The sequence below is a fragment of the Hemitrygon akajei genome, chromosome 15 (genome assembly GCF_048418815.1).
Source record: "Hemitrygon akajei chromosome 15, sHemAka1.3, whole genome shotgun sequence".
NCBI classification, from domain to species: Eukaryota; Metazoa; Chordata; class Chondrichthyes; order Myliobatiformes; family Dasyatidae; genus Hemitrygon; species Hemitrygon akajei.
The window spans coordinates 12,490,165-12,504,639 of NC_133138.1; the positions used below are offsets into that span (position 1 = coordinate 12,490,165).

Here is a 14,475-nt window from a genome sequence, read left to right on the forward strand (position 1 = left end):
CGAGATTACTACCTTCGCAGTTCTGCTTCTCAAATTCCTTCCAAACTCCCTGTAGTCTTTTTTCAGGACCTCTTCCCTTTTCCTTCCTATGTCATTGGTACCAATATGTACCACGACCTCTGGCTGTTCTCCCTCCCACCGCAGGATATCTTGGACGCAATCCGAAACATCCCAGACCCTGGCACCTTGGAGGCAAACTACCATCTGAGTTTCTTCCCTGCATCCACAGAATCATCTGTCTGAACCCCTAACTATAGAGTCCCCTATCACTACTGCCTTCCTCTTCCCTTCTCTACCCTTCTGAGCCACAGGGCCAGACTCTGTGTCAGAGGAACGGCCACTGCTGCTTCCCCCAGTAGGCTGACCTCCCCCAACAGTACTCAAACAGGAGTTTGTCAAGGTGTACAACCACAGGGGTACTCTCTAGTACCTGACTCTTCCCCTTCCCCCTCCTGACTGTGACCCAGCTGTCTGCCTCCCGTGGCCCTGGTATGATCATCTGCCTGTAACTCCTCTCTATCACCTCCTTGCTCTCCCTGACCAGGCAAAGGTCATCGAGCTGCATCTTCAGTTCCCTAACTCGGACCCTCAGGAGCTGCAGCTCGACACTCCTGGTGCAGATATGGCCATCCAGGAGGCTGGGAGACTCCAGGACCCCCCACATCTGACACAGAGCACAGAAAACTGGCCTCACACACATACTACCTCCTTTCCGCAATTAACACAGGCAAACCTACCTCACCTTGTCCCATTACCGCCTAAGCCCGTCGAGCCAAAGCCCTACCACTCCTCTACCCGCTCCGATGCAGCCTGCTGGATACGGCAGTCTTCTTTTCAAACCTTTTGCACGCTTCTGGCTGACGTCACGCGCCTGCGCAATCTCGCCTCTCTTTTACCTGAGTAGTAAAAAACTCCCTTTGCTCCGAAAAATCAGCCGTTCACTCACAGCCTTCTTGCTCCAAATCAAAAAAAAGTTCTCATTTTTTTTCCATTTGCACATTTTTGTACACCTGTATTTGTGTGTAGTTCTTCTTTAATTCCATTGCATTTCTTTGTATCTGTTATGAATAACCACAGGAAAATGAATCTCGGTAATACATAGTGACATTTTAACTCGGTTAGGGTTAAAAAGAAATCGTTTAGTAAAACATTGCCATAGTTAAATAATTCTGTTCCTGAACTCAAGAGATGATGCAGAGTAGCTGAGAGAAAATGGAGGAAAACTGGGCTGGCTATCCAGTGTAATATTTTCAAGGAAAAATTAGCCTCCTTTAAAGCTGCTACATGCTCTGTAAGCAGAGCCACTTCTCCAAGATTATTACAGAAAATAGCAGCAATTCAAGAATATTATTTTCAACTATGAACCGACTGTTGAACCCTGCCCCAAACTATAATGTCCTTAGTAAAGCAAGTGCTTTACTAAGAAAATGTGAGGAATTCTCAATTTTTTTTTAATCAACAAAATTACTTCCATTAGGAAGAAAACAGCTTCAGTTACTGGTGATCTGTATAGCCACCCTTGTAAAAAGATGGCAACCATGTCAAAATTTACATGTATTTCTAATTTGGAAGATTGTAACAAATGTAACCCCCTGGGTTGCCTCAGGCTTGCTCAGCTCGTTCTCGTCTAGGGGGAGCAGCCTTCGGCCCCGCCAAACTGGGTAATCAGCTGGTGTGGATGCTGTGTGATGTCCCCGCCTCACCCAAAAACAGACAGTACACCATATGCGATTAAATGAGTACAATTTATAAAGGTTACTATAACTAAGTGATTAATAACGATACAGTATATATGAAGGAAAAACAATAAAGAAAAGGCGCCAAACTTATCAAAGTCCAAACCACTTCGTGCACAACCATTGGAGCTCAATTACTGAAGTCTTCTGGCCACCATTCGATCCCCTCCGAACTCCTCGACTCGCAGCTTAGGACCACCTGAAGTGGTCAACCAAGCACATCTAGCTTTATCTCCTCTCCTCGGAGTATCTCCTGGCCTTGGACCCCGTTCCTCGCCCAGCTTACAGCATCGCGTCCTCTCTCTCTCAACCCCTCGTGCCGATCTCCCCAAAAGCCCGCCAACAATAGCTTACAGACTCAGAAGAAAGAACAACATTAATCCCAATTGGTTTACAAAGGAATACAATTCTCGTTATCAGTAAATTTTAACCCAAACAAGCTTCCAGCACACTCTCGCAACAAAGAAGCATTCCTGCTTTTAACAAAACAAAGAAGCCATTTTGATTACATACACAGTAACAAAGAAAAAAGAAGAAACCCCCTTTACACAAAGAATAAACCATCTACTTGTCCTGCCACATTTTTTATGGATCTTTTGTTTTAGGAAAATTATTAACACACCCTTTGAAACTAGAGTTTTTCCAGATGCCTTCAAAACTGTGGCTGTCCAGCCCCTACATGTAAAGCCAAACTTTGATAGTGAGATACAAGCTAAATAAGGCCTATATCAAACCTTTCCTTCCTGGGCAAGATTCTTGAGAATATCATTTTCAACCAACTCAACAACATCCTGAATGGGAACAATATTCCAGAAAAGTTTCAGTCAGGTTTTAGAGCAAACCACAGCATGAAGACAACCCTTACCAAAATTATCTATGACTTAGAGTCATAGAGATACCAACAGGTCTCAGTTCTAATTCTCCTACATCTAAGAGCTGCCTTTGATGCAAATTAACACAACCTTCTCCAAGGTCGCCTTGAGAACTGGATTAGCCGGTCTGCTAGCGTCCTTAATTGGTGTTGCTCATATATCTTAGAGAGAAATGTTTTTGTCTGTCTGGAGACCAATTTTCTAAAAGATACGATGTACCTTTTGGTGTTGCTCAAGGAAGTTATCTGGATCCCCTACTCTTCTGACATATGCTCCCATTAGGAGACATCAGCAGAGACCATAAACATAATTTCCCCAGTTATGCCGGTGACATACAATCATATATATCAGTTGAGCCCGATGATGATTACACCCATCTTCTCTGACTTCTGGAATGGCTGCAATAAACAAGTGGATGAGTAAGAATTTCCTAGAACTAAATGAAGATAAAACTGAAATACATTTGGTTGGTCCCTAAGCCAAACGAGATAAACTTTTTGATAAACTTTGGAACTTGACTGCCTTTGTAAAATCAGAAGTAACAAGCCTAGGTGTTATCCTTGATTCAGATTTGCATTTTAAATCCCATATAAAAGAAAAAATGACTACAGCAGCATCGCTACAATTAAATATTGCAAAGGTATGTTTGTTTCTGTTATATAATGATGCTGGAAAAACTAATTCATGCCTTTATATCGAATAGACTAGATTACTGCAATGCACTTTTTACTGGCCTTCCAAAGCAATCTATTGACAAACTTAAAGATCATTTACTTGTTTTTCAAGCTCTCAATGGTCTGAGACTGGAGTACATCACAGGATCACTTTTGTCTTAAAATCCTGTTGGAGCTCTCTGGTTTTCTTGCACCAGTCTCTTAAACTTAAACATTCTCCCTCAGCTTTTTTGAATTACACTCCTAATCTCTGGTATTCAATACCTAAAGCTATAAGGGATGCGAACTCATTTGACACAGTTAAATGGCAGCTCAAAGCCCATTTACTTAATCTTGCTTTTAACTAACATTTTTGTCTTTTCTTTTCACTTTTACACTTTATCCCATTATAAAGCACTTTGAACTACATCATTTGCATGAACAGTGCTCTATAAATAAGTTTTTCTTATATAGAGTATGTAGTTTGATAATATATTTACTTTGAATTTTGACGCCAAAGGAATGTTTACCCTTGATGTCCATTGACTTTAGTTTTACCAGAGCACTTTTATTTCTTACTCAGTCAGATGTTGGTGAGATTTCATATTGTCCATGCTTAAGAAGAAAATAAACTTCTCACTCCTGTTAAGGAGTTCAATATGATACTTTTAAATCAACCAGCCAGTCATCTGGATACTAATCCAATAAACTAATCAAGATACCACCATACCATTATAGCCCCTTTCAAATCTTAGTTTTAATATTACATCTGTGGAAGAGAGGAATAAATGAAAAAGTTGAAAGCAACAGCTGAAATGAATGCACCATTTGGATTCTGTAACTTACAGTCATCTATTAAAAAAAGAACGTTTGATCATACCCAACCTCAAACTCAATGTAAGGTTTTGTCTTGATCTTAAAAAAAAAACAAAATTGGTTCCTATCAAAGGTGAAAATCTATCCCTGGATAAACAGAAGATGATATATTAGAAGACTAAATTTTAATGTGTTCAGGATCTGAGCAAATAGAGAAAGTTTGCTTCCTAGAATGAATAAATGCAAGTTCCTTCTCAACCTAGCTTTTACAATGATCCCTGAGTACTATAGTTGTATCACTAAATGTACTTTGACTTCGATAACATTGTACACTGTAGCCCCAATAATAAAGAGGTGCCCAATTTCTCAATGTTGTAGAATCATGGCAAGAGCTAGCTCAAATCTTTTGCTTCATAATGACCATCCCATTTTTCAACTGTTTCATTTTTATCCAAACTGTCTTGATTGGTGCAATGAGTTCTACATTTGAAGCTGAAACAAAAGGATGAAAACACCATTAGAGAGTAAACGTTAACAAAGGTTTCCTGACATGTTTCACTGTTTCCCTGATAGTTGAAAATCTATTTGTACTTACTTAAGAGATTGAAGATCTCTAACCCTAGCCCTAAATTTTGTCCGTTCTTTGTTTAAACTATATTTTAAAAGGTATATAAGACTAAACCAATAGCAATTGCAGGTCAGTCTTCTTGGATCTCAGCAGTGGGAAAATACTGGAAATAAAAAGCATTCCTAGCATTAGCAGTGGTTTAGGGAAGATGATCAGGGAAGGCTATCATAAATTTCCTTAATGTGGATTATATTAAAGTGACAGAGTTTTTTTGATGAAGTAATGCAAAATATCAATGAAGGAAGTGCAGCTGATGTAATTCAAGTGGACTCCAAAAATGTACTTTATTTAATGAGATGCAACATTAAAGGCTTGTCATCATGACAGAAAAAGCATAGAATTAGAGGATTAATGGATAGAAAACTGGTTAAGTGACAGGGAATGTAGTGTTATAGTGAATCTCTATTTATTGCACCAAAGGATATGGTAGAGTGGGCTCAGTACCAGGGCCATACCTCTTTTAATATGTTGGACTTGGGTGTGAAAGATAGAATTTCCAAAAATACAGATGACACAAAATGTGAACTACAAGAAGGTTAGCAATGGAAATTAAGAGGCTCTGAATAGGAATGGGTGGATGAATTTGACAAAAAAAAGGTAAATTTGAGAGGAACTGGTGGAAACATTCTGCAGATTATGCATCTGGCTTTGCCTATCAGAGGTTTTCCCTTTATCCAATGGATTCCATAACCAGCCTCCCCGCACATTGCCTCACGTTTCCAATTTTGGTAAATAGTCTTCAACTTAAAATGTTAATTGATTTTCCTTTCCATATGTGCTGCCTGACTTGCTGAGCATTTCCAGGAATCTGTTTGTAAGCTTCCAGCATCTGCAGCTTTTACTTTTCATTTAGTTAGAATTCTTCACTCACTGCCACAAAAAATAGCTTAGTTCCCTTCAAAGGGGAAATATACTAAAGAAAGGAAAATAGAAAAAATGCCTGAAAGACTGAGATAAAGTAGTTGGAAGTTGAGGCAATTCATTAAGTGCATTAACTAGAATGGATTATATTGATGCTATGTCCTGTTTCTTTGCTGTATATTCCATAGGATTCATAAATTATATATCCAATGAAGTTTATAATCACAGAATATGTCCATAAAGCCTTTCTTTTTGGACATGTAAAATATTTTGAGTTACCTTAAAATAATAGGTAAATAGTGGTTCCTAGAGAGAGAGAAAAAAGTGAGAATAACTAGAAAATTAATTATATATTTACCACTTGATATTCTGCATCTGGTCAATGGTTTCCAGAAGAGGTTTATTGATTGTTTCAGGCAGAAACAAGACTAGAACTGCTGACAGGATTGTTAAACTTCCCATTAACATGAAGGGCAGAAGTTCATTATAAGCACCTGTGAAAATGTATGTCATAAAATTTGTTATTTTGTTAGTAGTACATTTCGACTCACAACTTCATCACCATGAATGATAAAAGGTTCAGGGGTTGGGAACATCACCTGCTGCAAGCTTCTCTCCATATCTTTCTGATTTGAAAAATATCATCTTGACTCATACTTGCAGGACCTTAATAAGATATTTTATTACACCCTCTCAGAAATCCCATTATAATAGTAACCTCCCTGTTTGCTGGAGAAATTGTGGAAATCAAAATGCAAATCATTATCATATTTTTGGGACTGCCTTGTTATCAAAAACTATTGGAGGGGGATACACAATGCCCTACAAGACATCTTTAAATGTGAAATACCCTTAGAGAGTAAGACCATATATTTTGGATATATACCTCAAGAATGGTTGAAAAGTGATAAATATTTAATGAATATACTGTTGGTGGCTGGTAAAAAGACTCTTACTAGGAAATGGTTATCACAGGAGAGACCAACTTTAAATATGTGGATGGAAATTACAATGGACATTTACAAAATGGAGAAGATAACAGCATCTGTTAACCATAAGCTGGAACAATTTGATTCATACTGGGAAAAATGATTTAACTACATAATGCCTCATAGGCCTGATTTTATTCTCACAAAGCAATGAATCTGTTGTAAAAAAAAAGATCACTCCCTACTTGTACATAGTTCTTTCCTTTTGCTTGTTTTTTTTTTTCTTTTCACTCTTTTCTATAAGCGTATACCTCAGATAAATACTTTGTGGAGATTTGTGATATATATGATTATATGATATATATGTACAATGTCTGAAATACATCTTATGGAAATGTTTGTTTGATGATGAACTTCAATAAAAAAATAAAGTATAAAAAAAATCTAAATCCTGCAACTCCCCATCAACACTATGAAATTTACTTTATCAGAAGGACTGCAGTTCAGGATGATAGTACATCATACTTTCTCAAAAGCAATTCGCAATAAGCATAAATATTGACTTTGCTAATAATGCCCAGAGCTGAAGATAAAATACCCTGAACATGATGCGGAAATATTCCAAATAGAACAGTTAATGTATTAGGTTGTAAATTAATTTTCTTTCCTTTAGAAATTGTAGAAAACAAAGATTTCCAAAAAGATTTTAATGAAGGACACGACCAGAACATATGAGACAAAGTGGCTACTTCAGTTTTACACCTATCACAGTGATTGTCTATGTTAGGAAATATTTTAGACAGTCTTTCCTTTGTTAAATAATAATGGTGAACAACTTTGTTACATCGTTGGCAAGAAGGGCTATTTTATTAAAATGGAAAGATACCTCTGCCCCTACATTAATTCAACGGTTTTCTCAAGTAATGTTATGTCTTAGTTTGTAAGAAAATCAGAAGTAGGACTTTCGATCCTCGATTTGATTTTGAGAGAAGATGGGGCTCTTTTGCCAAATATTATCAGTTAATTTGAATTATTTTATATGGTTTTCTTCCAATTTTATTCTATATAAACATGAATTGGTGGTTGATGATTCTTTTTTTTACATTTATTGATGATGGTAAGTCATATTGCTCCAGGAGCTGATTCCTAATGGGTTTTTTTTTCTTTTTTCTTTTTCTTTCTCTTGTAGTTAGTGGGGTTTCTTTTTTTTTAGTAAATTGGAGTTTTCTTTTTTTTCCTTTTTTTCTTTATATCAATTTTTTTTTCATTATCATATATTATGCTTTTTTGATAAGTTTTTTTCTTCTGCTTTATTAATTGTATATTTATCAACTTGTTAAAGTGTTGTATCATTTTATAGCTGCAGAAGATTATGTTTCAATAAAAAGATTCTAAAGATGAAGAATACCCAGAGCTGAAAAAATGAATAAATTAAAATAAATAACCTCCAAAAAGACCACAACCTTGTCATGGTTTGGAGGTTTGCATGCATCAAAGACCCAGAGAGCTATACTGGCTGGAGTCAGGGCCTTGTGCCTTGGCTCTTTGACTTTGACCATAGAATGACTGTTGCTGCCAAATAGGGTAGTTCAAGTACCTCAGAATTGGTTTATTTCCCAGGATTTTCATGCACAACAGTCTCTAGAGTTTAAAGAGAATGGTGCGAGAAACAAAAACACCCAATGAGCAGCAGTTCTATGGGGAAAAAAAACTGCTTGTTAATGAGAGAGGTCAGAAGAGAATGACCAGATTGGTTTAAACTAACAGAAAGGTATAGGAGATACCTGATAAAGTCACCACTGAGTGTATATGCCATGTTAAAGAATACCAGCACCAAGTTTATAGACTAAACCTGGAAGTTTCCAAATAAGTAGTGAAATTTTAATTCCAGTATCTTACCAAGATAAACAAAATAGGGTGAGATGATACTGCCTGTCCTGGAGGCCATTGTGCTCACTCCGACACCCATGTTTCTTACCACAGTTGGGTAGAGCTCAGCAGTATAGACATAAACCATAGAGAAGGAAGAAGTAATAACAAATTTTCCAACCATAACAAGTGTTGTGGTAAGTACTGAAAGATCTAGGAAAAAAGCACAGGTAACGTTTAACTTGTTGGAAAATACATTGATCAATAAGAATTACTTTCTATAATCAACAGACATGCATTGTTTTTATTTGAGTGAGCATTGTGGAAAACTATGGGCACAGCTCAACACGTCATGGAAACCAGCCTCTCCTCTATGGACTCTGTCTACACTGCTTGTTGCCTCAGTAAAGCAGTAAGCACAATCAAAGACCCCAGCCATCTGGACATAGTGTACTTTCTTCTCCACTCTCCATTGGGCAGAAGATACAAAAGTATTAAAGCTCAAAGACAACTTCTACCCACTGTTATAAGACTATTGAATGGTTCAGTGAGATTGACCCTTGACCTCACAATCTGTCCCTTTATGACCTTGCACCTTATTGCTTACCTTCACTGCACTTTCTCTGTAGCTATTACACTTCATTCAGCACTCTGTTACTGTTTTACCTTTTACTGCTGCGTTTGGAATTAATCTATATGAACAGCATGTGAGACGTCAGTACATGTGACAATAATAAACCGATTCCAATTCTAATTATGCTGTGAGCGCATTGTAAAATTACTGACAAAAAGCCTGTTCTTTTGTTTTATTGAACAGAAAATCCCAAAAGCATATCCTATAATGTCCAATACGACCTCCAAATAAGATTTGCCAGACACTTAATCAGGAAATCACCCTACAGTTACATCACTACTATAAACGAGTTAAATAAAACACATAAAATAAAAAGCATATCATTCACACTGGTCGGATGACTGTTCACTCTAAAACCTGATGTGTTCTTGTATTCATATAGTTATCTCTATATAACACCTGGAGGTTCCCACACAGATGCACTGGCACTTGGAACTTTGGAACAAACAGAATGCACAATCCTCATATCACTTCATCTGAAATTCTCATCACAACATCCCAACTTTTCAAACTATATAGTTTTTTTTCTCGCTCAAATGTGCACTATAGTTGTGTTGATTTTGCACGTGTGAATTATAAGAACATACGTCCATAAGATACAGGAGCAGAATTAGGCCATTTGGCCCATTGAGTCTGCTCTACCATTTCATCATGGCTGATCCAATTTTCCTCTCAGCCCCAGTCTCCTGCCTTCTCCCCATATCCCTTCATGCCCTGATAAATCAATAATCTATCAACATCTGCCTTAAAATTACATAAAGATTTGGCCTGCACAACTGCCTGTGGCAAAGAATTCCACAGATCCACTATCCTCTGGCTAAAGGAATTCCTCTTCATCTCAGTTCTCAAATGATACCCCTCTATTCTGTGGCTGTGTCCTTTAGTTCTAGACTATACTGACATAGGAAATATTTTCTCCACATCCACTCTGTCAAGGCCTTTCACCACTCGATAGGTTTCAAAGAGGTCACTCCTCATTCTTCTGAATTCCAGTGAATACAGGCCCAGAGCCTTCAGACACTCTTCATATGACAAGCCATTTAATCCTGGAATTGTTTTTGTGAACATCCTTCGAACCCTCTCCATTTCAGCAATCCTTTCAAAGATAAGGGGCCCAAACCAGCTTGCAATACTCCATGAGGTCTCACCAGTGCTTTATAAGGATTCAACATTACATCCTTGCTTTTATATTCTCGTCCTCTAGAAAGCAATGCTAACATTGTATTTGCCTTCCTCACTACAGACTCAACCTGCAAATCAACCTTCAGTGAATCCTGCACAAGGGCTCCCAAGTCCCTTTGCACCTCAGATTTTTATATTTTCTCTCCCTTTCATTTCTTCTACCAAAACATATGACCATATATTTCCCAAAACTGTATTCCATCTGCTATTTCTTTGCCCATTCTCCTAATTTGTCAAAGTCTTTCTGTGGCTTCTTTACTTCGTCAAAACTACCTACCTTCATATAATCTAAAAACTTTGCAACAAAACCATCAATTTATATATAATGTAAAAAGAATCAGTCCCAACACAGATCACTGTGGAACACCATAGTCACCAAAAGCCAACCAGAAAAGGCTCCTTTTATTCCCACTCTTTGCCTCCTGCCAATCAGCCACAGCTTTATTCATTCTAGAATCTTTCCTGTAATACCACAGGCTCATAGCTTGTTAAGCAGCCACATGTGTGGCACCTTTTCAAAGGCATTGTGAAAATCCAAGTACACATCAACCAATTCTTCTTTATTGATTCTGCTTATTATTTCCTCAAAGAATTCCAACAGATTCATCAGGCAAGGAAACCATGCTGACTAAAGTCTATTTTATCATATCCCTCCAAGTATCCCAAAACCACATACTTAAAAATCAACTTCAACATCTTCCCAACCACTGAGTTTGGACTAACTGGCCTATAGTTCCTTTCTTCTGATTCTCTCCCTTCTTGAAGCGTGGAGTGGCCTTTGTAACTTTCCAGTCTTCTGGAACCATTCCAGAAACTAGTGATTCTTGAAAGATCATTACTAATGTCCCCATGATCTCTTCAGCCACCTCTTTCAGAACTCTAGGGTGTACACAATCTGGTCCAGGTGATGTATCTAACTTCAAACCTTCCAGTTTCCCACAAACCTTCTCTCTAGTTATGGTAACTTCACACACTTCATGCCCCTGACACCCGGAGCTTCCACCGTACTGCGAGTATCTTCCACAGCGAAGACTGATGCAAAATACTCAATCAGGTTTTCCACTGTTACATTGTCCCCCATTACTACCTCTCCAGCACAATTTTTCAGTGGTCCAAAATCCACTCTCACCTCTCTCTTACAGTTTATGAATCTGAAGGAACTTTAGGTATCCTCTTTAATATTATTGGCTAGCTTACTTTCATATTCCATCTTTTCCTTCTTAATGTCTATTTTAGTTGCCTTCTGTTGGTTTTGAAAAGCTTCACAATCCTCTGACTTCCCACTGATCTTTGCTCTATTATATGCCCTCTCTTTGGCTTTTATGTTCACTTTGACTTGTTAGCCATGGTTGTGTCATCTTTCTATTAGAATACTTCTTCCTCTTTGGGATGTATATATCCTGTGCTTTCCAAATTGTATCCAGAAATTATGCATAATGTATATATTAATTTCAGTTTTCATTATGTTAGGCCTGACTTATCTTGTTCAGCAGCTACAAAATGTAATTTTTGTGCTATTTAACTTCTATGTATATACAATATACCTCTGACACCAATAGACTTGAACTTGAATTCATGCTTCAATCTCTATATTCTAGTTAAAAATCAACTTCACCAAGAATAGAACAAATTAAAGGAATAATCAGTAAGTTCTGAGACTGTATACTCAGATTTCCATCTGTTTGATCCCATCATCCCTCCCTAACACTTCCATCCAGTTCTGTAGAAAAATGCCGATGGAACTTTGTCCCCTTCTGTCTAGATACAGCCATTGCATCTCCTACAATGATTTTAATTTTTCTCTCTTCCCCACTTCCATATAAAGAAGTCTTTCCCAAGTATTTGCATGTTGCCATTAGTGATATACTAATTTCAGACAAATACTGATAATGTCTTGAATAATCTTTTGAACAAACTTCTCCCAACCTCTCATCTATTCCCAGTGCTAAAACTGATTTTCTAGTATCCAGTTTGTTACGTTTCATCCAGCGCAGTAATAAAACCACTTAGTCCATTGCTCTTGCCTCTCACCATTTCCTTGCTTCTGCTTCTTCCCTTCCCATGGTTCCTATCATATTGAACTAGATAGTTCATAGTCTTGCCCCCCCCCTTTTAGTTCAATAGAAAATAAATTCCATTTCGATTCCATTTTGATCATCAGCACCACTTTCTTTCAACCTTTCATTGCTTACTCTCAGTATACTAAGCCCTCATGGTACTCCTTACGCTTATCTCTATCATACACTTTCAAGAAGCTTAACTCATGCCCAGTTCTGCTACCGATTTATGATCGCCCTGTATTCTTGATGATCAATGTTGCTTTCATATTCTCCAATATATTATATTTTAAATGTTCATAATCATTTTTAAATTTACCTAATCTGATCATCACCCTCACCAGAATTTTTTTTATTTTCAATCCAGCCATGTTTACCTTGATGCACCAGCACTCACACAAACCTTCAGCTGCTCAGGCCCTATGCTCTTGAACTTCCTCCCAAAGAATCTTGTTTTTCATATTCTCTTTCAAAGTCTCCTCAACAGCTATTTTGATGTTAGTATTAATTTGCTCATTCCTCCACTCTCCCTTTCTTGGTATGTGCTCTGTTTTAAACTATAAAATGTCATGAAGCATTCCTCCATGCTCCTTGCAGATGGAAAATTGTTGTATGGGATGTAGGATGTAGTTCTTACAAGCACAGAAAGCATAATGCATTTGTACCATTCTCAGTATGCTATTTAGTAGATTAGTCTGGATTCAATTGATCCAGACTAATTTTCAGGCAAATATTGCTCCCAATTCTCACCCCTTCCAGATTCACTATTCTCTCTATGATATATGAAGATATAAATGAACAGAATGTAGAAAACAGTTTTCAACATATATGGTTATAAAACCATTACCTTATTACACAGTTGCAAATTTAAACTTACCACAAAATATTACATGAAATCACGTTCATTGAAATGATAAATAGTATTTGAAAAATTTACCTGACGGTACAAGATGGATGAAAAAAAGAACACCGCCTCCAAGAAAAAGTGTGCCTGAAAGGCAGAATCTGCGGGTAAATCTCTGGAGAAGAAGCCAAGTTACTGTGTAGGCTGGAACTTCAATGGCAGCAGAGAAGAAACAGTTCAAGTAGGCATCGCCATTGAGATTTGGTGTGTTCAAAGATAGACCATAGTATTCAATTGATAGAATCATCCTGCAACGAAATAGTACACTCATGTAAAACCTTTTCCAAAATTTATTTCTCCCTCCCCTTTCAATTTCTGAGTTTCTAGAGCATTCCCCTACCTTGTTTGTGCTTCAGTAGACCAGTATACAGACCCAGTCTTAGTGCTCTGTTAATACCGAAGTAGAGGCAAGATATTTTAGGGGGGAATATATATTTTAGATATTTTAGGGGGCACATATGTTGGGGGAAAGAATTGGAAGACAAGACAAACATCATTTAATGCTGCAAGAGTGCAGCAAAGAGTAATAATAAAGACAGATGTTGGTTTTCATCCCTAACAGAAATGGAATGCTTATGGAGAATTGCTTGGGGTGGTTGGAATATGTGGAGGAAAGGGGGTAGTTGAGTAGATCAAAGGTTAAATGAATTTGATAGGAGAAATTAAACTATTTCTCTGATGACAATATGAAGAGCAAGTTGCCATACTCATAGAATGAATACCATGTCATATAATTAGAAATAAATAAATGAGTTTTCAGTTAAGTGATTGGTGAACAATGCTCCCATTCTTATGAGACTCAACCAGTGAGTACTAATTATTTAGAGTAAATGCATAATCAATTTAAAAATAATTGGCTGAAACCCTGACACATGTCTCTATGAATCATTGTTAAAAGAAAGGAATGCACCCAAAGAGATGGAGTTAAAACAAAAGCTTCAAAATTAACAAAATGGTTCATTTCTTGCTAAAATTCAAAAGGAATTCCTTTAATTATAGTAAAGTGTGCTCCAGAAGAAACTGGGATCACCCATCTAAATTCTGGCTTAGAAATTCTATTCATTGCCTGCATTTTTTTTTTGGAAAGCTTGCAAACCATCAAGATATGGCCTCAACCCCCTAAGACAGCATTTAACCCAAAATTCTTGGATCCTTCATACCACGGGACATCAGAAAAGATGCCAGCAAGAGACATACTTGCTTAGATATTCTTGTGCCCTTGCAAACAACATCACCAGTGCTAACAGCTTGAAAAATGGAAAATTGTTGACCATCCAACTGAAGATACTTCATATAATAGTGGAGCATTATGTAAAGCAGCTCTGAACCTTGAC

At 37.4% G+C, this 14,475-nt stretch overlaps 1 protein-coding gene across 1 annotated transcript in view; it reads right to left on the reverse strand.

The window, feature by feature from the left end:
* Positions 1-1,728: 1,728 nt before the first annotated feature.
* LOC140739173 (organic cation/carnitine transporter 2-like) overlaps positions 1,729-14,475 on the reverse strand; it is a 57,093-nt gene continuing 44,346 nt past the window's right edge. Inside the window, exons 7-10 of the mRNA XM_073067208.1 lie at positions 13,175-13,389; positions 8,395-8,577; positions 5,925-6,060; positions 1,729-4,569 (exon numbers count right to left, since the gene is read on the reverse strand). Of these exons, the coding sequence (XP_072923309.1) occupies positions 4,470-4,569; positions 5,925-6,060; positions 8,395-8,577; positions 13,175-13,389 (634 nt within the window). The 3' untranslated portion in view covers positions 1,729-4,469. The remainder of the gene's footprint in view (positions 4,570-5,924; positions 6,061-8,394; positions 8,578-13,174; positions 13,390-14,475) is intronic.